Consider the following 25,611-nt stretch of genomic DNA (forward strand, 5'->3'; position numbering starts at 1 on the left):
GCAGCGTGGCTCAGTGGTAAGAGCCCGGGCTTTGGAGTCAGTGGTCATGGGTTCAAATTCCGGTTCTGCCAATTGTCAGCTGTGTGACTTTGGGCAAGTCAGTTTACTTCTCTGTGCCTCAGTTACCTCACCTGTAAAATGGGGATTGACTGCAAGCCCTCTGTGGGACAACCTGATCACCTTGTAACCTCCTCAGTGCTTAGAACAGTGTTTTGCCCGTAGTAAGCACTTAATAAATGCCATTATTATTATTATTATTAGAAGGGGAGATGGACAATAAAACAAAACATGTGGACAGGTGTCAAGTGGTCAGAACAAATAGAATTAAAGCTAAATGCCTATCATTAACAAAGTAAATGGAATAGTAAATATGGACAAGTAAAATAAATAGAGTAATAGATCTGTACAAACATATATACAGGTGCTGTGGGGAGGGGAAGGAGGTAGGGTGAGGGGGATGGGGAGGAAGAGAGGAAAAAGGGGGCCCAGTGTGGGAAGGCCTCCTGGAGGAGGTGAGCTCTCAGAAGGGAGGAAGAGAGCTAGTTTGGCGGATGTGCCATTATGTTGCCAACTTGTACTTCCCAAGCGTTTAGTATCATCATCATCATCAATCGTATTTATTGAGCGCTTACTGTGTGCAGAGCACTGTACTAAGCGCTTGGGAAGTACAAATTGGCAACATATAGAGACGGTCCCTACCCAACAGCGGGCTCACAGTCTAAAAGGGGGAGACAGAGAACAAAACCAAACATACTAACAAAATAAAATAAATAGAATAGATATGTACAAGTAAAATAAATAAATAAATAAATAAATAGAGTAATAAATATGTACAAACATATATACATATATGCAGGTGCTGTGGGGAAGGGAAGGAGGTAAGATGGGGGGATGGAGGGGGGACAAGGGGGAGAGGAAGGAAGGGGCTCAGTGTGGGAAGGCCTCCTGGAGGAGGTGAGCTCTCAGTAGGGCCTTGAAGGGAGGAAGGGAGGAAGTACAGTTTAGTACAGTGCTCTGCACACAGTAAGCGCTCAATAAATACGATTGACTGAATGAATGAATGAATGCAGAGGGAGGACATTCCGGGCCAGGGGGAGGACGTGGGCCAGGGGTCGAAGGTGGGACGGGCGAGAACGAGGCCCGGTGAGGAGGTGAGCGGCCTCAGAGGAGCGGAGGGTGCGGGCTGGGCTGGAGAAGGACAGGAGGGAGGGGAGGGAGGAGGGGGCCAGGGGACGGACGGTCTTGAAGCCCAGGGTGAGGAGTTTTTGCTTGAATCAATCAATCAATCAATCGTATTTATTGAGCGCTTACTGTGTGCAGAGCACTGGACTAAGCGCTTGGGAAGTCCAAGTTGGCAACATATAGAGACAGTCCCTACCCAACAGTGGGCTCACAGTCCAATGAACGGCAGGCATCGCCATCAGAGCGGGGTTCCAGTGCGGGACCTCTTACGTCAGGCCAACGCGGCCCCAAGTCCCACCAAAACTGGTCACCGGCTCCAGGGGCACCGGGCCGAGGGAACCGTCCCCCCACCTTACCCTCATCATCATCATCAATCGTATTTCTTGAGCGCTTACTATGTGCAGAGCACATACTGCTCTCCCCTCCCGCCCCACTCGCTAAGTCCGGGCAACTGGGTGGCGCGGGGGGCAGAGGGGTGGGTGGGACGGAGGTCTGTGGGTGCGTGTCTTGGAGAAAGAGAGACTGTCAGCCCATTGTGGGGTACGGATTGTCTCTATTGGTTGCCAAATTGGACTTTCCCAGCGCTTTGTCCAGTGCTCTGCACACAGTAAGCACTCATCATCATCATCAATCGTATTTATTGAGCACTTACTGTGTGCAGAGCACTGGACTAAGCGCTTGGGAAGGACAAGTTGGCAACATATAGAGACGGTCCCTACCCAACAGTGGGCTCACAGTCTAAAAGGGGGAGACAAAGAACAAAACCAAATATACCAACAAAATAAAATAAATAGAATAGATATGTACAAGTAAAATAAATAGAGTAATAAATATGTACAAACATATATACATATATCCGATTGAATTAATGAATGAATGAATGAAAGAGAGACGGCAGAGCAAGTTGCCTGGCATGCCACTCTGAGCTGTGGGACCTGGGGCAAGTCACTTAACTTCTCTGAGCCTCAGTTCCCTCATCTGTAAAATGGGGATTAAGACTGTGAGCCCCACGTGGGACAACCTGATCAATCAGTCAATCAATCAATCGTATTTATTGAGCGCTTACTGTGTGCAGAGCACTGTACTAAGCGCTTGGAAAGTACAGGTTGGCAACATCTAGAGACGGTCCCTATCCAACAGCGGGCTCACAGTCCTTGTATCCCAGTGCTTTGCATACAGTAAGCGCTTAACAAATGCCATTATTATTATTATTATTATTATTCATTGAATCGTATTTATTGAGCGCTTACTGTGTGCAGAGTACTGTACTAAGCGCTTGGGAAGTCCAAGTTGGCAACATCTAGAGACGGTCCCTACCCAACAGCGGGCTCACAGTCTATTATTATTATTGTAACCCCTCTGGGGGTCAAGGTGTGCGTGCGTGTGTGTGTGTGTGTGTGTGTGTGTGTGTGTGTTTTAAAGGGAGTGAGAGAGAGCGAGTGTGTGTGTGTGTGTGTGTGTGTGTGTGTGTGTGTGTGTGTGTGTGTGTGAGTGAGAGAGACACAGCCGAGCATGGTGCCTGGCAGCCTACTCTCCCCACAAGGTTGTGTGGTGTGTGTTGGTGTATTTTTGTTAGAGAGAGAAAATAGAGAAAGAGAGACAGACAGACATAGAGCACATTGCCTGGCAGTCCATCCTCCCCACTGCAGGTGTTTGTTTTGTTTTGTTTTGGGTTTTTTTTTTTTTTTTTTTGGTGTGTGTGTGTGTGTGTGTGTGTGTGTGTGTGTGTCTGTGAGAGAGAGAGTGTGACACAGATAGAGCAGAGCATGGCACCTGGCAGTCTACTCTCATTCATTCATTCAGTGGTATTTATTGAGCGCTTACTGCGTGCAGAGCACTGTACTAAGCGCTGGGGAAGTCCAGGTTGGCCACATCTAGAGACGGTCCCTACCCGACAGCGGGCTCACAGTCTAGAAGGAGTCGGAGCGGGTGGGCAGGGTGTGTTATGTGTGTTAGAGAGAGAAAATATATATAGACACACACAGGGCCTGGTGCCTGGCAGTCTATCTTCCCCACTGCAGTGGGGGTTTTTTGGTTTTTTGTTTCTTTGTGTGTGTGTGTGTGTGTGTGTGTCTGTGTGAGAGAGTGTGACAGACACAGCAGAGCATGGTGCCTGGCAGTCTACTCAGCCCACTGTGGGGCGGTGGGCAGGGTGTGTGTGTGTGTGTGTGTGTGTGTGTGTATGTTTGTTACAGAAAGAGAAAAGAGAGAGAGCAGAGCACGGCGCTTGGCAGTCTACTGTCCCCCACTGAGGGGAATGTGTGTTTGTGTGTGTGTCTTGTGTCACAGAGAGAGCAGAGCACCGTGGCTGGCAGTGTACCCTCAATCAATCAATCGTATTTATTGAGTGCTTACTGTGTGCAGAGCACTGTACTAAGCGCTTGGGAAGTACAAGCTGGCAACATATAGAGATAGACCCTACCCAACTGTGAGCTTACAGTCTAGAATCAATCAATCAATCGTATTTATTGAGCACTTACTGTGTGCAGAGCACTGTACTAAGTGCTTGGGAAGTACAAGTTGGCAACATATAGAGACAGTCCCTACCCAACAGTGGGCTCACAGTCTAAAAGCGGGAGACAGAACAAAATCAAACATACTAACAAAATAAAATAAATAGAATAGATATGTTCAAGTAAAATAAATAAATAAATAAATAGAGTAATAAATATGTACAAACATATATACATATATTCAGGTGCTGTGGGGAAGGGAAGGAGGTAAGATGGGGGGATGGAGAGGGGGGCGAGGGGGAGAGGAAGGAGGGGGCTCATAATGAGGAAGGGGCTCAGTGTGGGAAGGCCTCCTGGAGTAGGTGAGCTCTCAGTAGGGCCTTGAAGGGAGGAAGAGAGCTAGCTTGGCGGGTGGGCAGAGGGAGCAGGGCATTCCAGGCCCGGGGGAGGACGTGGGCCAGGGGTCGATGGCGGGACGGGCGAGAATGAGGCCCAGTGAGGAGGTGAGTGGCAGTAGAGGAGCGGAGGGTGCAGGGTGGGCTGGAGAAGGACAGAAGGGAGGGGAGGTAGGAGGGGGCCAGGGGATGGATGGATGGACAGCCTCGAAGCCCAGGGTGAGGAGTTTTTGCTTCATGCATAGGTTGACTGGCAGCCACTGGAGATTTTTGAGGAGGGGAGTAACAGGCTCAGAGCATTTCTGCACAAAGATGATCCGGGCAGCAGCATGAAGTATGGATTGAAGTGGGGAGAGACACGAGGATGGGAGATCAGAGAGGCTGATGCAGTAGTCCAGACGGGATAGGATGAGAGCTTGAACGAGCAGGGTAGCGGTTTGGATGGAGAGGAAAGGGCGGATCTTGGCAATGTCGCGGAGCTGAGACTGGCAGGTTTGGGTGACGGCTTGGATGTGAGGGGTGAACGAGACAGCGGAGTCGAGGATGACACCAAGGTTGCGGACTTGTGAGACGGGAAGGATGGTAGTGCCGTCAACAGTGATGGGAAAGTCCGGGAGAGGGCAGGGTTTGGGAGGGAAGACAAGGAGTTCCGTCTTGGACATGTTGAGCTTTAGGTGGCGGGCAGACATCCAGATGGAGATGTCCTGAAGGCAGGAGGAGATGCGAGCCTGGAGGGAGGGGGAGAGAGCAGGGGCAGAGATGGAGATCTGGGTGTCATCAGCGTAGAGATGAGAGTTGAAGCCGTGGGAGCGAATGAGGTCACCAAGGGAGTGAGTGTAGATCGAGAACAGAAGGGGACCAAGCACTGAACCTTGGGGAACCCCCACAGTAAGAGGATGGGAGGGGGAGGAGGAGCCTGCAAAAGAGACTGAGAAAGAATGACCGGAGAGGTAAGAGGAGAACCAGGAGAGGACGGAGTCTGTGAAGCCAAGGTCAGATAGCGTGTTGAGGAGAAGGGGGTGGGCCACAGTGTCAAAGGCAGCTGAGAGGTCGAGGAGGATTAGGACAGAGTAGGAGCCGTTGGATTTGGCAAGCAGGAGGTCATTGGTGACCTTTGAGAGGGCAGTTTCCATGGAATGTAGGGGACGGAAGCCAGACTGGAGGGGGTCGAGGAGAGAGTTGGTGTTGAGGAATTCAAGGCAGCAAGTGTAGACAACTTCACTTCTCTGGGCCTCAGTTACCTCATCTGGAAAATGGCAATTAAGACTATAAGCACCACGTGGAACAACTTGGTCACCTTGTAACCTCCCCAGCGCTTAGAACAGTGCTTTGCACATAGTAAGCGCTTAATAAATGCCATTATTATTATTATCATCTAGCTTTATTTCTATTTATTCTGATGACTTGACACCTGTCCACATGTTTTGTTTTGTTGTCTGTCTCCCCCTTCTAGACTGTGAGCCCATTGTTAGGTAGGGACCCTCTCAATCTGTTGCCGATTTGTACTTTCCAAGCACTTAGTCCAGTGCTGTGCACACAGTAAGCACTCAATGAAGACGATTGAATGAATGAATGAATGAGTGAATGAATAAGTAAAGTGGCAGAGATGTACTCACAAGAGATCCAATGTTGGATCTGTAAGAAAATTAAGAGAAGACTGTGAGCCCATTGTGGGCATGGATTGTCTCTCTTTGTAGCTGAATGATACTTTCCAAGCACTTAGTACAGTGCTCGGCACACAGTAAGCGCTCAGTAACTGTGGTTGAATGAATGAATAAGAAACAGACAGAACTTTTTCTTAAAAATAATTAGAAAGCATCATGTTTTTTTTTTCTTTTATCATGAAATATTATTTTCAAATCGGCCTAAAAGAACTTAGTAGGTTAAAGGGGGTTTTTAGGTGTTTTTCCCAGAATAGGAATGATTGTGGTATTTGTTAAGTGCCTATTCTGTCATAAGCACCGCAGTAAGCACTGGAGTAGATACGAAATCATCAGATCACTTGTGGGGCTCACAGTCTTAGAAGGAGAAACAGGTTTTCCGTAATAGTTATAACTGTGGTGTTTGTTAATAATAATAATAATAGTGTTGGTATTTGTTAAGCGCTTACTAGGTGCCAAGCACTGTTCTAAGCGCTGGGGTAGATACAAGGTAATCAGGTTGTCCCAGGAAGGGCTCACACTCTTCATCCCCTTTTTACAGATGAGGGAACTGAGGCCCAGAGAAGTTAATTGACTTGCCCACGGTCCCACAGCTGACAAACGGCGGAGCCGGGATTAGAACCCATGACTCCCAAGCCCGGGCTCTTTCCACTGAGCCACGCTGCTTAAGTTAAGCACTTACTCGGTCGTAAACGCTGTACTAAGCGCTGGGGTAGATATGAGATCGTCAGATACCACCTGGGGCTCACAGTCTAAGTAGCAGGGAGGAACAGACATTGACTCCCCATTTTTCAGAAGAGGGAACTGAGGCCCAGAGAAGTGAAGCGACTTGCCCAAGGTCACCCAGAAGGCAAGTAGCGGAGCCGGGATTAGAACCCACGACCTCTGACTCCCAAGCCCAGGCTCTTAATGATAATAATGATGGCATTTATTAAGCGCTTGCTATGTGTTCTAGCAACATCTGTTGAACAGCTGTTCAAGCAACAGCTTGCTTGCTGTTCTAAGCGCTGGGGAGGTTACCAGGTAATCAGGTTGTCCCACGGGGGGCTCCCAATTTTAATCCCCATTTTACAGATGAGGGAACTGAGGCCCAGAGAAGTGAAGTGACTTGCACAAAGTCACACAGCTGACAATTGGTGGAGCCGGGATTTGAACCCATGATCTCCGACTCCAGGCCCAGGCTCTTTCCACTAGGCTACACCACCTCCCTGTCAGAACTGCTTCCCCAGGAAAAACTTTCAAGGAAAGTCCCACTTGATAAACACCAAAATGGGCCAAGGCACACCCCCTCCCATATTTCCAGGAATTTCCCAGGCCTGAGTTGTGGAAAACGACCGTCTTTATCGATCAGTGAATCGGTGGTGTTCATTGAGCCTGTAATAATAATGTTGGTATTTGTTAAGCGCTTAGTTTAAGACAGGGGATTGTAATAATAACAATAATAATTGTGGTAATAATAATAATAATGGCATTTGTTAAGAGCTTACTATGTGTAAAGCACTGTTCTAAGCGCTGGGGGGGTTACCAGGTGATCAGGTTGTCCCACGGGGGGCTCACAGTCTTAATCCCCATTTAACAGATGAGGGAACTGAGGCCCAGAGAAGTGAAATGACTTGCCCAAAGTCACACAGCTGACAGTTGGCGGAGCCGGGATTTGAACCCATGATCTCTGACTCCAAAGCCCGGGCTCTTTCCACTAGGCTACACCACCTCCCTGTCGGAACTACTTCCCGGGGAAAAACCTTCAATCAGTCAATCAATCAATCAATCAATCGTATTTATTGAGCGCTTACTGTGTGCAGAGCACTGTACTAAGCACTTGGGAAGTCCAAGTTGGCAACGTGTAGAGACAGTCCCTACCCAACAGTGGGCTCACAGTCTAGAAGAGGGAGACAGAGAACAAAACAAAACATATTAACAAAATAAAATAAATAGAATAGATATGTACAAGTAAAATAAATAAATAAATAGGAAAGTCCCTCTTGATAAACACCAAAATGAGCCAAGGCACCCCACCAACCCCATATTTCTAGGAATTTCCCAGGCCCGAGTTGTGGAAAACGACCGTCTTTATCAATCAGTGAATCGGTGGTGTTCATTGAGCCCGTAATAGTAATGTTGGTATTTGTTAAGTGCTTAGTTTAGGACAGGGGGTTGTAATAATAACAATAATAATTGTGGTAATAATAATAATAATAATAATGATGGCATTTGTTAAGAGCTTACTATGTGTAAAGCACTGTTCTAAGTGCTGGGGGGGTTACCAGGTGATCAGGTTGTCCCACAGGGGGCTCACAGTCTTAATCCCCATTTAACAGATGAGGTAACTGAGGCCCAGAGAAGTGAAGTGACTTGTCCAAGGTCACCCAGCTGACAAGTGGCGGAGCCGGGATTAGAACCCATGACCTCTGACTCCAAAGCCCAGGCTCTTTCCACTAGGCTACACCACCTCCCTGTCGAAACTGCTTCCCCAGGAAAAACCTTCAAGGAAAGTCCCATTTGATAAACACCAAATCGAGCCCAGCCCCCGCACTCCTCCCATATTTCCCGGAATTTCCCAGCCCCGAGTTGTGGAAAACGACTGTCTTTATCGATCAGTGAATCGGTGGTATTCACTGAGCCTGTAATAATAATGTTGGTATTTGTTAAGCGCTTAGTTTAAGACAGGGGATTGTAATAATAACAATAATAATTGTGGTAATAATAATAATAATAATGATGGCATTTGTTAAGAGCTTACTATGTGTAAAGCACTGTTCTAAGCACTGGGGGGGTTACCAGGTGATCAGGTTGTCCCACGGGGGGCTCACAGTCTTAATCCCCATTTAACAGATGAGGGAACTGAGGCCCAGAGAAGTGAAGTGACTTGCCCACAGTCACACAGCTGACAATTGGCGGAGCCGGGATTTGAACCCATGATCTCTGACTCCAAAGCCCGGGCTCTTTCCACTAGGCTACACCACCTCCCTGTCGGAACTACTTCCCCGGGAAAAACCTTCAATCAATCAATCAATCAATCAATCAATCGTATTTATTGAGCGCTTACTGTGTGCAGAGCACTGTACTAAGCACTTGGGAAGTCCAAGTTGGCAACGTATAGAGACAGTCCCTACCCCAGTGGGCTCACAGTCTAGAAGAGGGAGACAGAGAACGAAACAAAACATATTAACAAAATAAAATAAATAGAATAGATATGTACAAGTAAAATAAATAAATAAATAGGAAAGTCCCTCTTGATAAACACCAAAACGAGCCAAGGCACCCCACCAACCCCATATTTCTAGGAATTTCCCAGGCCCGAGTTGTGGAAAACGACCGTCTTTATCGATCAGTGAATCGGTGGTGTTCATTGAGCCCGTAATAGTAATGTTGGTATTTGTTAAGTGCTTAGTTTAGGACAGGGGGTTGTAATAATAACAATAATAATTGTGGTAATAATAATAATAATAATGATGGCATTTGTTAAGAGCTTACTACGTGTAAAGCACTGTTCTAAGCCCTGGGGGGGTTACCAGGTGATCAGGTTGTCCCACGGGGGGCTCACAGTCTTAATCCCCATTTTACAGATGAGGGAACTGAGGCCCAGAGAAGTGAAGTGACTTGCCCAAAGTCACACAGCTGACGGCAGAGCCGGGATTTGAACCCATGATCTCTGACTCCAGGCCCAGGCTCTTTCCACTAGGCTACACCACCTCCCTGTCGGAACTGCTTCCCCAAGAAAAACCTTCAAGGAAAGTCCCATTTCATAAACACCAAATCGAGCCAAGCCTCCCCCTCCTCCCATAATTCCAGGAATTCCCCAGGCCCCAGTTGTGGAAAACGACCGTCTTTATCGATCAGTGAATCGGTGGTATTCATTGAGCCTGTAATAATAATGTTGGTATTTGTTAAGTGCTTAGTTTAAGACGGGGTTGTAATAATAACAATAATAATTGTGGTAATAATAATAATAATGGCATTTGTTAAGAGCTTACTATGTGTAAAGCACGGTTCTAAGCGCTGGGGGGGTTACCAGGTGATCAGGTTGTCCCACGGGGGGCTCACAGTCTTCATACCCATTTAACAGATGAGGGAACTGAGGCCCAGTGAAGTGACTTGCCCACAGTCACACGGCTGACAATTGGTGGATCCGGGATTTGAACCCATGATCTCTGACTCCAGGCCCAGGCTCTTTCCACTAGGCTACACCACCTCCCTATCGGAACTGCTTCCCCAGGAAAAACCTTCAAGGAAAGTCCCATTTGATAAACACCAAATCGAGCCAAGCTCCCCCCCCCCCCCCGCCCCCATTATTTCCAGGAATTTCCCAGGCCCGTGTTGTGGAAAACGACCGTCTTTATCGATCAGTGAATCGGTGGTATTCATTGAGCCCGTAATAACAATGTTGGTATTTGTTAAGCGCTTAGTTTAGGACAGGGGATTGTAATAATAACAATAATAATTGTAGTAATAATAATAATGATGGCATTTGTTAAGCGCTTACTATGTGCAAAGCACTGTTCTAAGCACTGGGGAGGATACAAGGTAATCAGGTTGTCCCACAGGGGGCTCACAGTCTTCATACCCATTTTCCAGATGAGGCCCAGAGAATTGAAGTGACTTGCCCAAGGTCACCCAGCTGACAAGTGGCAGAGCCGGGATTAGAACCAGCAACCTCTGACTTCCAAGCCCGGGCTCTTTCCACTGAGCCACGCTGCTTCTCTGTACTGTACTAAGCGCCTGGGAGAGGTTCTAGACTGTGAGCCCACTGTTGGGTAGGGACCGCCTCTATATGTTGCCAACTTGGACTTCCCAAACGCTTAGTCCAGTGCTCTGCGCACAGTAAGCGCTCAATAAATACGATTGAATGAATGAACGAATGACACTGTAACAGACACATTCCCGGCCGACGGCGAGCTCACAGTGTTTGGTGTTTTAGGAAATCCCCGAGGAGATGATCGGCTCCCCGATCCCCGAACCACGCCAGCGATCGAGGCTGCTGAGGTCTCAGTCCGAAAGCTCCGATGAAGTTGCCGACCTCGATCTTTCGCACGGGAAAAAGGACGCTTTCGTGTTGGAGGTAGGGGCCCGGCATCTGTAAGAATGGTAATGATGGTATTTGGTAACCGCCTACTATGTGCCAGGCATTCATTCATTCAGTCGTATGTCGTATTAATAATAATAATGGCAACTGTTAAGCGCTTACTATGTGCAAAGCACTGTTCTAAGCGCTGGGGGATACAAGAGAAGCACAGTAGAGAAGCAGCGTGGCTCAGTGGAAAGAGCCCGGGCTTTGGAGTCAGAGGCCATGGGTTCATATCCCAGCTCCACCAATTCATCATCATCATCATCAATCGTATTTATTGAGCGCTTACTATGTGCAGAGCACTGTACTAAGCGCTTGGGAAGTACAAATTGGCAACATATAGAGACAGTCCCTACCCAGCAGTGGGCTCACAGTCTAAAAGGGGGAGACAGAGACCAAACATATTAACAAAATAAAATAAATAGAATAGATATGTACAAATAAATTAAATAGAGTAAAAAAAAAAAAATTGTCAGCTGTGTGACTTTGGGCAAGTCACTTCACTTCTCTGTGCCTCAGTTCCCTCATCTGTAAAATGGGGATTAAGACTGTGAGCCCCCCGTGGGGCAACCTGATCACCTTGTAACCTCCCCAGCGCTTAGAACAGTGCTTTGCACATAGTAAGCACTTAATAAATGCCATCATTATTATTATTATTAGTATGATTATGCAAGGTGATCACATTGTCCCACGTGGGGCTCACAGTCTTAATCCCCATTTTACAGATGAGGTAACTGAGGCGAGGAGAAGTTAAGTGACTTGCCCAAGGTCATCATCATCATCATCATCAATCGTATTTATTGAGCGCTTACTATGTGCAGAGCACTGTACTAAGTGCTTGGGAAGTACAAATTGGCAACATATAGAGACAGTCCCTACCCAGCAGTGGGCTCACAGTCTAGAAGGGGGAGACAGAGAACAAAACCAAACATACTAACAAAATAAAATGAATAGAATAGATATGTACAAATAAAATAAATAAATAAATAGAGTAATAAATATGTACAAACATATATACATATATACAGGTGCTGTGGGGAAGGGAAGGAGGTAAGATGGGGGGGATGGAGAGGGGGACGAGGGGGACACAGCAGACGTGTGTCAGAGCCGGGATTCGAACACATGACCTCTGATTCCCAAGCCCATGTTCTTTCCACTGAGCCACGCTATTGAGCACTTACTGTGTGCAGAGCACTGTACTAAGCCCTTGGGAAGTGCAAGTCGGCAACATATAGAAGTGGTCCCTACCCAACAACGGGCTCACAGTCTAGAAGGGGGAGACAGAGAACAGAACAAAACATGGAGACAGGTGTCCAAATCGTCAGAACAAATAGAATTAAAGCCATATGCACATTATTAACAAAATAAATAGAATAGAAAATATGGACAAGTAAAATAGAGTAACAGATCTGTACAAATACATATCCAGGTGCTGTGGGGAGGGGAAGGAGGTAAGGCGGGGGGGTGGGGAGGAGGAGAGGAAAAAGGGGGCTCAGTGTGGGAAGGCCTCCCAGAGGAGGTGAGCTCTCAGTAGGGCTTTGAAGGAAGGAAGAGAAATAATTTGGCGGATGTGCAGAAGGTGGGAATTCCGGGCCGGGGGTCGACGGTGGGACAGGCGAGAACGAGGTTCTCCCTTCCTTCCTCTCCCCCTCGTCCCCCTCTCCATCCCCCCATCTTACCTCCTTCCCTTCCCCACAGCACCTGTATATATGTATATATGGTTGTACATATTTATTACTCTATTTATTTATTTATTTATTTATTTATTTTACTTGTACATTTCTATCCTATTTTATTTTGTTGGTATGTTTGGTTCTGTTCTCTGTCTCCCCCTTTTAGACTGTGAGCCCACTGTTGGGTAGGGACTGTCTCTATGTGTTGGCAATTTGTACTTCCCAAGCGCTTAGTACAGTGCTCTGCACATAGTAAGCGCTCAATAAATACGATTGATTGATTGATTGATTGATTGAGGTACGGTGAGGAGATTAGCGGCGGAGGAGCGGAGGGTGCAGGCTGGGCTGGAGAAGGACAGAAGGGAGGGGAGGTAGGAGGGGGCCAGGGGATGGATGGACAGCCCTGAAGCCCAGGGTGAGGAGTTTTTGCCTGATGCGTAGGTTGACAGGCAGCCACTGGAGATTTTTGAGGCACTGTACTAACCGCTGGAATCCGAGCCAGTCGCATTGGACCCAGTCCCTGTCCCACGTGGGGCTCACAGTCTCCATCCCCATTTTACAGATGAGGGAACTGAGGCCCAGAGAAGTGAAGTGACTTGCCCAAGGTCACACAGCTGACAAGCGGCGAAGCCGGGATTAGAACCCATGGCACCTGGAGAGTTTCCAGTCATCATCATCATCATCAATCGTATTTATTGAGCGCTTACTGTGTGCAGAGCACTGGACTAAGCGCTTGGGAAGTACACGTTGGCAACATATAGAGACAGTCCCCAGTCCTCTACCAGTCTCAACTTTGGGAGGGAGAGTGAAGCAGTGGCCCGTCCATTTCATTCCTAGCTTGGGCAGTGGCTAGCGAGGGTATTTGTTAAGCGCTTACTATGTGCAAAGCACTGTTCTAAGCGCTGGGGAGGTTACAAGGTGATCAGGTTGTCCCACGGGGGGCTCACAGTTTTAATCCCCATTTTACAGATGAGGTAACTGAGGCACAGAGAAGTTGTGACTTGCTTAACAAATACCATCATTGTTAATTGGCATTAATACAATTGTTGTTTTCAAAGAGCCCGGGCTTTGGAGTCAGAGGTCATGGGTTCAAATGCCGGCCCTGCCACTTGTCAGCTGTGTGCCTGTGGGCAAGTCACTTCACTTCTCTGGGCCTCAGTGACCTCATCTGGAAAATGGGCATGAAGACTGTGAGCCCCCCGAGGGACAACCTGATCACCTTGTAATCTCCCCAGCGCTTAGAACAGTGCTTGGCACATAGTAAGTGCTTAAGAAATGCCATCATCATTATTATCTTCTAGACTGTGAGCCCGTTGTTGTGTAGGGACCGTCTCTATATGTTGCCAACTTGTACTTCCCAAGCGCTTAGTACAGTGCTCTGCACACAGTAAGTGCTCAATAAATACGATTGAATGAATGAATGTTTTCAGAATTCCAATAATAATAATAATAATTGTGGTATTTGTTCTATTAAGCACTGGGTGGATACAATCTGCAATCATAATTATTGAGCACTTACTGTGTGCAGAGCACTGTACTAGGCACTTGGGGGAGGACAGTATAACAATAAGCAGACACATTCCCTGCCCACAACGAGCTTCCAGTCTAGAGGGAAACTTCTTCGTGATCCCGTCGTGAGATAATAATAATAATAATAATAATAATAATAATAATAATGTTGGTATTTGTTAAGCGCTTACTAGGTGCAAAGCACTACTCTAAGCACTGGGGTAGATACAAGGTAGTCAGGTTGTCCCACGTGGGGCTCACTGTCTTCATCCCCATTTTCCAGATGAGGGAACTGAGGCCCAGAGAAGTGACATGACTTGCCCAAGGTCACACAGCAGACATGTGGTGGTGCTGGGATTTGAACCCATGACCTCTGACTCCAAAGCCCGGGCTCTTTCCACTGAGCCACGCTGCTTCTCCACACCCTCCCCTTCCATAACGTGTAGGATTGTGGACGTGTTTCCGAGTTTTAACTGTGGCGTTCCTTCCAGATAGACGACACGGACGCCATGGACGACGTCCACTCCCTGCTCACAGATGTCCCCCCGCCAGCAGGTAATAATAAAGAAAAATTCGTAATAATTATTCATTCAATCGTATTTATTGAGCGCGCACTGCGTGCGGACAGCTGTGCTAAGCGCTTGGGAAAGTTCGGTGCAACAGTAAGCAGTGACATTCCCTGCCGACAGTGAGCTCACAGTCTAGAGAAGCAGCGTGGCTCAGTGGAAAGAGCCCGGGCTTGGGAGTCAGAGGTCATGGGTTCGAATCGAATCCCGGCTCCGCCACTCGTCAGCTGGGTGACCTTGAGCAAGCCACTTAACTTCTCTGGGCCTCAGTTCCCTCATCTGTAAAATGGGGATGAAGACGGTGAGCCCCACGTGGGACAACCTGATCGCCTTGTATCCCCCCCAGTACTTAGAACAGTGCTTCGCACATAGTAAGCGCTTAATGCCATCATCATTATTATTATTATTATTAGAGATGGAACTTGTTAAGCCCCCGGCTCCGCCACTTGTCTGCTGTGTGACCTTGGGCAAGTCACTTCACTTCTCTGCGCCTCAGTTACCTCATCGGGGAAATGGGGATTGGGACCGAGAGCCTTAAGTGGGACAGGAACTGTGTCCAACTCGATTTGCTTGTATCCACCCCAGCGCTTAGTACAGTGCCTGGCACATAGTAAGTGCGTAACAAATACCATCATCATCATCATTTGTACTTCCCAAGCGCTTAGTACAGTGCTCTGCACACAGTAAGCGCTCACTAAATACGATTGATGATCATCATCATCATTATCAGCACTTATTATGTCCCAAGCACTGTTCTAAGCGCTGGGGTAGATACAAGTTGACCAGTTGGACCCAGTCCCTGTCCCACGAGGGGCTCCCAGTCTTCATCCCCATTTTCCAGATGAGGGAACTGAGGCCCAGAGAAGTGAAGTGACTTGCCCAAGGTCACCCAGCTGACAAGTGGCGGAGCCGGGGTTAGAACCCAGGCTGTGAAGGGGGAAGGGAGCGTAGCAGAAGTTAGTTAGAGTGTTAGTAGGAGGGTTAGAGAAGCAGCGTGGCTCAGTGGAAAGAGCCCGGGCTTGGGAGTCAGAGGTCATGGGTTCAAATCCCGGCTCCGTCAATTGTCAGCTGGGTGACTTTGGCCAAGTCACTTCACTTCTCTGGGCCTCAGTGACCTCATCTGTAAAATGAGGATGAAGACTGTGAGCCCCACATGGGATAACCTGATCACCTTGTATCCTCCCCAGCGCTTAGAACAGCGCTTTGTACATAGTAAGCGCTTAACAAATACCATTATTATCATTATTATTAGCCGGGCAGCTGCCATTCATTCATTCCCTTCTAGACTGTGAGCCCGTTGTTGGGTAGGGACCGTCTCTATATGTTGCCGACTTGTACTTTCCAAGCGCTTAGTCCAGTGCTCCGCACACAGTAAGCGCTCAATCAGTACGATTGAATGAATGAATGAATGAAATTCATTCAGTCGATCAGTCGTATCTACTGAGCGCTCACTGTGTGCAGGGCATTGGACTACGCGCTTTGGGAGAGGACAGTAGAGCAATAAGAAGACATATTCCCTGCCCACAACGAGATTCCGTCTAGAGAGCCGGGACCGGCCTGGAGTGCCGGGAAGGAATCGCGCCCGGGAAGCTCGTTGGAGGAAGCGAAAGGCAGATCCAGCCAGACAGATGGACACTGCCAGTGGGTTAGAGAAGCAGCGTGGCTCAGTGGAGAGAGCCCCGGCTTTAGAGTCAGAGGTCATGGGTTCAAATCCCGTCTCCGCCAATTGTGAGCTTTGTGACTTTGGGCAAGTCACTTCACTTCTCTGGGCCTCAGTTCCCTCATCTGTCAAATGGGGTTGAAGACTGTGAGCCCCCCGTGGGACAACCTGATCACCTTATAACCTCCCCAGTGCTTAGAACAGTGCTTTGTACATAGTACCTGTATATATGTGTTTGTAAATATTTATTACTCTATTTATTTATTTTACTTGTACATATCTATTCTATTTATTTTATTTTGTTAATATGTTTGATTTTGATCTCTGTCTCCCCCTTCTAGACTGTGAGCCCACTGTTGGGTAGGGACCGTCTCTATATGTTGCCAACTTGGACTTCCCAAGCGCTTAGGACAGTGCTCTGCACACAGTAAGCGCTCAATAAATATGATTGATTGATAGTAAGCGCTTAATAAATTCCATCATTATTATTATTATTGGTGGGTTTGTTGGTTATATGATAGGTGCTTCCTATGTGTCAGACACTGTTCTAAGCTCTGCGGTAGGTACAAGTCAATTAGGGCATTCAGTCATTCATTCAATCGTATTTATTGAGCGCTTTGTGTGAGTAGAGCACTGTACTAAGCGCTTGGGAAAGTACAAGATGGCAATAAAGAGGGACAATCCCTGCCCACAACGAGCTCACAGTCTAGAGGGGGCGAGACAGACATCAATACAATGGGGAAGCAGCGTGGCTCAGTGGAAAGAGCCCGGGCTTTGGAGTCAGAGGTCAGGGGTTCAAATCCCGGCTCCACCAATTGTCAGCTGTGTGACTTTGGGCAAGTCACTTCACTTCTCTGTGCCTCAGTGTGAGCCCCCCATGGGACAACATGATCATCTTGTTACCTCCCCAGCGCTTAGTACAGTGCTTTGCACATAGTAAGTGCTTAATAAATGCCATTATTATTATTACCTGATCCCTGCCCACCAGGAGTTTCCAGGTTGCCGTGTGAAGGGCACTCCACTAAGTGCTTGGGAGAGGACACAAGTGACTTGGTGAGACGCCATCCCTGCCCTCGAGGAGTTTCCCGTCGACTGGTGCTGCCGGGACTTGGGGAAAAAAGAAAACGTTCCTCTATTTCTGACCAGCTTGACATCAGCAGAATCATTTTCTCTCTCCATATAGAGCTTATTGCATGCCACCAATACAGTCTGTTTTCTTTTTTTGGCAGGCTTTTATAGCTGTAACACCGAAATTATGCCTGGCATAAATAACTGGACGTCGGAAATACAGGTAAAACAACTCATTCAATTGTATTTCTTAATATTAATAAGTAATAATAGTTATGGTACTTGTTCAGCGCTTACTACATGCCAAGCACTGTTCTAAGCGCTGGGGGAGGGAGGATATGAGGTAATCAGGTTGTCCCACGTGGGCTCAAACTCTCAATACCCATTTTACAGATGGGGCCTCCTGTTGTCAGCTGTGTGACTTTGGGCAAGTCACTTCACTTCTCTGGGCCTCAGTGACCTCATCTGGAAAATGGGGACTAAGACTGTGAGCCCCCCGTGGGACAACCTGATCACCTTGTAACCTCCCCAGCGCTTAGAACAGTGCTTTGCACATAGTAAGCGCTTAATACATGCCATCGTTATTATCATTATTATCATTCATCCTCCCTCCCAGACCCACAGCCCAGATGTATATACCTGCATGTGTCTGTAGTTTATTTATCTATTTATTCATTTATATTAATGTCTGTCCCCTCCATCTAGACTGTGAGCTCGTTATGGGCGGAGATTGTGTCTGTTTGTTGTTATACCGTTGTTCCCAAGCGCTTAGTACAGTGCTTTGCACACAACAAGTGCTCAATAAATACGACTGAATGAATGGAGGTAGAAAGGGCCTAATGGATACCATTTAAAAAATCGTGTTTTTCATCCTTAGTATTATTATTACAGATGAGGGAACTGAGGCCCAGAGAAGTGAAATGACTTGCCCAGTGTCACGCAGCAGGCAAGTGGATTAGAGTCCCAAACCCCTGCTCTTGCTGCTTCTCATTTATCAAAAATGAGAAAAATTTTCCTCAGAAATCTCCAGTGGCTACCAACCAACCTACGCATCAGGGAAAAACTCCTCACCCTGGGCTTCCAGGCTGTCCATCCCCTGGCCCCCTCCTCCCTCACCTCCCTTCTGTCCTTCTCCAGCCCAGCCCGCACCCTCCGCTCTTCCGCCACTAATCTCCTCCCCGTTAGGCCTCGTTCTCGCCCGTCCCGCCGTCGACCCCCAGCCCACGTCATCCCCCGGGCCTGAAATGCCCCCAATCCCTCTGCCCATCCGCCAAGCTAGCTCTCTTCCTCCCTTCAAGGCCCTACTGAGAGCTCACCTCCTCCAGGAGGCCTTCCCAGACTGAGCCCCCTCCTTCCTCTCCCACCCCATACCTCCTTCCCCTCCCCACAGCCCCTGTATATATGTTTGTACAGATTTATTACTCTATTTTACTTGTACATATTTACTATTCTATTTATTTTATTTTGTTAATATGTTTTTTTTTGTCACCCGTCTCCCCCTTCTAGACTCTGAGCCCGCTGTTGGGTAGGGACCGTCTCTATATGTTGCCAACTTGGACTTCCCAAGTGCTTAGTACAGTGCTCTGCACACAGTAAGCGCTCAATAAATACAATTGAATGAATGAATTTATCGATTCGGTCATGCTCATTGAGCGCTTACTGTGTGCAGACCCTGTCCTAAGCGCTTGGGAGAGTACACTGCAACAATAAAACAGCCACATTCCCTGCCCACCACGAGCTGACAGTCAAGTTTAATACAATCGAACTTGTACTGCTGAATTACACGCCACATTCGTGATCCAGTGATGTCACAGATGTCTAGACTGTGAGCCCACTGTTGCGTAGGGACTGTCTCTATATGTTCCCAACTTGTACTTCCCAAGCACTTAGTAAAGTGCTCTGCACACAGTAAGTGCTCAATAAATACGATTGAATGAATGAATGAATGAACAGATGGGCATCCGTGTCAGATTTGAATACGCGGGACCGGCCTTCGATTGGTATTCGAGAAGCAGCCTGGCTCAGTGGAAAGAGCCCGGGCTTGGGAGTCAGAGGTCATGGGTTCTAATCCCGGCTCCACCACATGTCTGCTGTGTGACCTTGGGCAAGTCATTTCACTTCTCTGAACCTAATTTACCTCATCTGAACAATGGGGATTAAGACTGTGAGCCCCACGTGGGACAACCTGATCACCTTGTATCCCCCCCAGAGCTTAGAACAGTACTTTGCACATAGTAAGTGCTTAACAAATGCCATTATTATTATTATTATTATTATCATTATTATTATTATTCCAGCGGTCGGTAGCCAGGTAGATCCTTAGATTCCATGTCTTCTCGTTTCATTCCCAGTGCCACATCTGACGTTTCATTGTCGTATTTATTGAGCGCTTACTGTGTGCAGAGCACTGTACTAAGCGCTTGAAGCGTTACGGTTACCAAGCGTTACGGTTCATTCATTCAGTCAGCCGTATTTATTGAGCACTTACTGTGTGTAGAGCAGTGGACTAAGCACTTGGAAAGTACAGTTTGGCCACATATAAATACAGTCCCTACCCAACAATGGGCTCACAGTCTAGAAGGGGGAGACAAACAGCAAAACAAATAGGTGTCAATACCATCAAAGTCAACAGAATTATAGCTATATATACATCATTAATAAAATAGAGTCATAAATATGTACACATATACACAAGTGCTGTGGGGAGGGGAAACGGGTAGGGCAGAGGATGGGGAGGAGAGGAGGAGCAGAGGAAAAGGAGGGGCTCAGTGTGGGAAGGCCTCCCGGAGGAGGTGAGCTCTCAGTAGGGCTTTGAAGGAAGGAAGAGAAATAATTTGGCGGATGTGTGGAGGGAGGGCATTCCGGGCCCGGGGGAGGACGCGGGCCGGGGGTCGATGGCGGGACGGGCGAGAACGAGGCCTAATGGTGAGGAGATTAGCGGCGGAGGAGCCGAGGGTGCGGGCTGGGCTGGAGAAGGACAGAAGGGAGGGGAGGGAGGAGGGGGCCAGGGGATGGCAAGGTGAAGTTTTCTTCTGGTGCGGCCCTATCGCCTGAATCACAGCATTCGAGATTTCAGATGACAAAGTCTTCTTCCGTTTCTGTCTTCCGTTCAGATGTTCACCTCGGTTAGAGTATCCAGGTTAAGCAATATTAATTTGACGAATCAGACCCTTAACAAGAACTTCAATGACCTCTGTGAGAATCTGCTGAAGGTAAGACCTTCCCCTGCCTAATTCTCTCACAAAACCGCGGGCCCGGGATTTCCGAGGATAATTTCTAGGGAAGTCTCCCAAAGACTCGTAAAGGAGGTAAAACCGTAATGATGATGATGATGGTATTTGGTAAGCGCTTACTATGGGCAGAGCACTGTTCTAAGCGCTGGGGAGGATACAAGGTGATCAGGTTACGCTCCTTCATATGTCTTATGCTCCCATTTCAAGCTATTATTAATTATCGTACTTGTTGAGCACTTACTACTACTACTACTACTACTACTACTACTACTACTAATAATAATAATAATAATAATGGCATTTATTAAGCGCTTACTATGTGCAAAGCACTGTTCTAAGCGCTGGGGAGGTTTCAAGGTGATCAGGTTGTCCCATGGGGAGCTCACAGTCTTAATCCCCATTTTACAGATGAGGGAACTGAGGCCCAGAGAAGTGAAGTGACTTGCCCAAAGTCACACAGCTGACAATTGGCAGAGCCAGGATTTGAACCCCTGACCTCTGACACCAAAGCCCGGGCTCTTTCCACTAAGCCACACTGCTATGTGCCAAGCACTGTTCTAAACACCAGGGTAGATACGAGTTAGGTCGGAAACATTTCCTGTCCCATGTGGACGGCCTAAATAGGAGAGAGTAGTATTTAATCCCCATTTTATGGATGAGGTAACTGAGGCACAGAGAGGTTAAGTGACCTGCCCAAGGTCACACAGCAGACTCCTGGCAGCGCCGGGATTAAAAGCCAGGTGAATCCCAGGCCCGTGTTCTTTCCACTAGGTCATGCTGCTTCTTGATATATAGATAGAGAGACAATTCCACAATTTTAGAGTTTATCGAGTTTCATAAAGCAATCTGTAAATATTTTTGAAGGAGTCATGAACAGCTCTCATTTCCTAACGTCGCGTTTGGTAGTTCCGGCAGCCTAGCCACAAGCTTTTTCATCTCCTTTTTTTGTTGTGGACAGGTACATTTTGAATGTTTTTCACAAGCTAAAACCTCCCTTCCTAGCGACACTCTGTTTGATTTTTCTATTTCTATTTTTTCTCTTTCACAGAGCCTGTATTTTAAGCTTCGCTCCATGATTCCCTGCTGCCTATGCCATGTGAATTTCACGGTAGCTCTTCCTGAAGATGAATTAATCCAGGTAACTGAGGTTCCTTGAATTCCTCCCCGTTATCTCGGCCCTCTGATTTGGCCTTCTCTGTGAATCATAATCATTGTAGCTTAAGATTCAAGTGGTTTAAGGGCTTGGCATTCATTCAGTCGTTATTTACTGAGTGCTTAATCGGTGCAAAGCATTATGCTAAGCATTTCAACTCTACTTGTTTAAAGCAGTTTGTCGGATCAGCCGGTCAACGGTATAGAGCCCGGGCTTTGGAGTCAGAGGTCATGGGTTCAAATCCAGGCTCCGCCAATTGTCAGCTGTGTGACCTTGGGCAAGTCACTTCACTTCTCTGGGCTTCTGTTACCTCATCTGTCAAATGGGGGGATTAAGACTGTGAGCCCCCAGTGGGACAACCTGGTCACTTTGTAACCTCCCCAGCGCTTAGAACAGTGCTTCACACATAGTAAGTGCATAATAAATGCCATTATTATTATTATAAGCGCTAAGTACAGTGCTGTGCACACAGTAAGCGCTCCATAAATACGATTGAATGAATTGATTGCATGCTTACTGTATGCAGAGTGCTATACTAAGTGCTTGGGCGAGTACGAGATAACAGAGGTGGTAGACACGTTCCCCGCCCACTACAACCTTAGGTTGATCAATCGGTGGTATTTAGTGAATGCTCACTATGTGCAGAGCACTGTACTAAGCGCTTGGGAGAGGGAAATATAGTGCAATTAGCATCATCTTCAGTGGTATTTATTGAGCGCTTACAGTGTGCAGAGTGGTCTGAGTGCTTAATAATAATAATAAGAATAATGATAATAATAATAATGGCATTTATTAAGTGCTTACTATGTGCAAAGTACTGTTCTAAGCGCTGGGGAGGTTACAAGGTTGTCCCACGTGAAGCTCACAGTCTTGATCCCCATTTTACAGATGAGGTAACTAAGGCACAGAGAATAATAATAATAATAATGGTGGCATTTATTAAGCGCTTACTATGTGCAAAGCACTGTTCTAAGCACTGGGGAGGATACAAGGTGATCAGGTTGTCCCACGTGGGGCTTACAGTCTTCATCCCCATATTCCAGATGAGGGAACTGAGGCCCAGAGAAGTCAAGTGACTTGCCCAAAGTCACACAGCTGACAGCTGGTGGAGCTGGGATTTGAACCCATGACCTCTGACTCCAAAGCCCGGGCTCTTTTCCACTGAGCCACGCTGCTTAGAAGAGTATAGTACGCAGAGTTGGCAAATACATTCCCTGCCCATGAAGAGCTGATGGGCTCATTTATGCCAGTTGAGGAAGTATATTGGGCCAGGCCTAAGATAACGTCCTCCGTCCTCAAATCCGACAGACAATTCCTCTCCCCTTCTTCAAAGCCTTCCTGAAGGCCCATCTCCTCCAAGAGGCCTTCCCTGACTAAGCCCCACTTTTCATCGTCTCCCACTCCCTTCTGCATCTGACTTGCTCCGTTTATTCATCCCCCCTCCCAGCCCCACGCCACTTATGTCCATAGCTGTCATTTATTTATTTCTGTTCATTCATTCAATCGTATTTATTGAGCGCTTACTGTGTGCAGAGCACTGGACTAAGCGCTTGGGAAGTCCAAGTTGGCAACATATAGAGACGGTCCCTACCCAACAGCGGGGTCACAGTCTAGAAGGGGGAGACAGAGAACAAAACCAAACATATTAACAGAATAAAATAAATAGAATAAATATGTACAAGTAAAATAAATAAATAGAGTAATATTTAAAAATAATAATAATAGTAATGATGGCATAAAGAAGCAGTGTGGCCCAGTGGAAAGAGCCCGGGCTTTGGAGTCAGAGGTCATGGGTTCGAATCCCGGCTCTGCCACATGTCTGCTGTGTGACCTTGGGCAAGTCACTTCATTTCTCTGAGCCTCAGTTCCCTCATCTGGAAAATGGGGATGAAAACTGTGAGCCCCACGTGGGACAACCTGATCACTTTGTAGCACCCTGCCCCCCCAGCGCTTAGAACAGTGCTTTGCACATAGTAAGCCCTTAACAAATGCCCACATTATTATTTGTTAAGCACTTACTATGTGCAGAGCACTGTTCTGAGCGCTGTGGGGGGATACAAGGGGATTAAATTGTCCCACATGGGGCTCACAGTCTTAATCCCCATTTTACAGGTGAGGTAACTGAGGCCCAGAGAAGTGAAGCGACTTGCCCACGGTCACACAGCAGACACAATGTTCATGTCTGTCAGCCCCCTTCTAGACTGTCAGCTCGTTGTGGGCTGGGAATATGTCTGTTTATTATTCTACCGTACTCTCCCAAGCACTTAGTACAGCACTCTGCACACAGCAGGTTTGGAGTCAGAGGTCATGGGTTCGAATCCCAGCTCCGCCATATGTCTGCTGTGTGACCTTGGGCAAGTCACTTCACTTCTCTGAGCCTCAGTTCCCTCATCTGTAAAATGGGGATTAAGACTGTGAGCCCCACGTGGGACAACCTGATCACCTTGTATCCCCCCCAGCGCTTAGAACTGTGCTCTGCACATAGTAAGCGCTTAACAAATGCCATTATTATTATTATTATGATCTGTGCGACTGAGACGATTCGGAAAGGCGGGTCCGGCCAAAATTCCACCTGTTCTCACGTTAGTACTGACTGAATCTGGTCAGTCTCTAGAGAAGCAGCGTGACTCAGTGGAAAGAGCCCAGGCTTGGGAGTCAGAGGTCATGGGTTCAAATTCCCACTCTGCCAGTTGTCAGCTGGGTGACTTTGGGCAAGTCCCTTCTCTGGGCCTCAGTTCCCTCATCTGTATAATGGGGATTAAGACAGTAAGCCCCACGTGGGACAACCTGATCACCTTGTATCCTTCCCAGCGCTTAGAACAGTGCTTGGCACGTAGTAAGTGCTTAACAAATGAAATCATTGTTATTAGAGAAGCAGCGTGGCCCAGTGGAAATCAATCAATCAATCAATCATGTTTATTGAGCGCTTACTGTGTGCAGAGCACTGTACTAAGCGCTTGGGAAGTACAAGTTGGCTACATATAGAGACAGTCCCTACCCAATAGTGGGCTCAAAGTCTAAAAGGGGGAGACAGAGAACCAAACCAAACATACTAACAAAATAAAATAAATAGAATAGATATGTACAAGTAAAATAAATAAATAAATAGAGTAATAAATATGTACAAACATATATACATATATACAGGTGCTGTGGGGAAGGGAAGGAGGTAAGATGAGGGGGATGGAGAGGGGGACGAGGGGGAGAGGAAAGAGGAAGAGGGAAAAGAGCCTGGGCTTTGGAGTCAGAGGTCATGGGTTCAAATCCTGGCTCCGCCACTTATCAGCTGTGTGACTTTGGGCAAGTCACTTCTCTGGGCCTCAGTTCCCTCATCTGTAAAATGGAGATTGACTGTGAGCCCCATGTGAGACAACCTGATCACCTTGTATCCCCCCAGTGCTTAGAACTGTGCTTTGCACATAGTAAGTGCTTAATAAATGCCATTATTATTATTATTGTTATTATTTTGAGGGCGCCAACCTGCTTCACTTCGCCATTTTCCACGTGCTCTCCTTCACACAGCAGACTTTTCCTCTGCCAGCCGCCAAATAAGCAGAGAGCCGGGGAGGTGACCAAGGGAGGAAGGAAAGGAGAAATGGGAGCTGAGCTAGGAGCGAAAGAAGTGAGAGTGGGAGGAGACAAAGTTTTAATCAATCAATCAATCAATTGTATTTATTAAGCGCTTACTGTGTGCAGAGCACTGTACTAAGTGCTTGGGAAGTACAAGTTGGCAACATATAGAGACAGTCCCTACCCAACAGTGGGCTCACAGTCTAGAAGGGGGAGACAGAGAACAAAACCAAACATATTAACAAAATAAAATAAATAGAATAGCTATGTACAAGTAAAATAAATAAATAAATGAGTAATAAATATGTACAAACATACATGCATATATACAGGTGCTGTGGGGAAGGGAAGGAGGTAAGATGGGAGAGACGGAGAGGGGGACAAGGGGGAGAGGAAGGAGGCTGTCAATTGTCAAAGGCTGTC

At 47.2% G+C, this 25,611-nt stretch overlaps 1 protein-coding gene across 13 annotated transcripts in view; it reads left to right on the forward strand.

The window, feature by feature from the left end:
- C2CD5 (C2 calcium dependent domain containing 5) overlaps nt 1-25,611 on the forward strand; it is a 224,110-nt gene that overhangs the window by 153,008 nt on the left and 45,491 nt on the right. For all 13 annotated transcript variants that reach the window (XM_038765549.1, XM_038765568.1, XM_038765585.1 and 10 more), the window contains 5 exons: nt 10,610-10,750; nt 14,430-14,493; nt 17,394-17,455; nt 20,346-20,444; nt 21,514-21,603. In XM_038765549.1, coding sequence (XP_038621477.1) covers nt 10,610-10,750; nt 14,430-14,493; nt 17,394-17,455; nt 20,346-20,444; nt 21,514-21,603 — 456 coding nt within the window. The remainder of the gene's footprint in view (nt 1-10,609; nt 10,751-14,429; nt 14,494-17,393; nt 17,456-20,345; nt 20,445-21,513; nt 21,604-25,611) is intronic.

The sequence above is a fragment of the Tachyglossus aculeatus genome, chromosome 2 (assembly GCF_015852505.1).
Source record: "Tachyglossus aculeatus isolate mTacAcu1 chromosome 2, mTacAcu1.pri, whole genome shotgun sequence".
Lineage (NCBI taxonomy): Eukaryota > Metazoa > Chordata > Mammalia > Monotremata > Tachyglossidae > Tachyglossus > Tachyglossus aculeatus.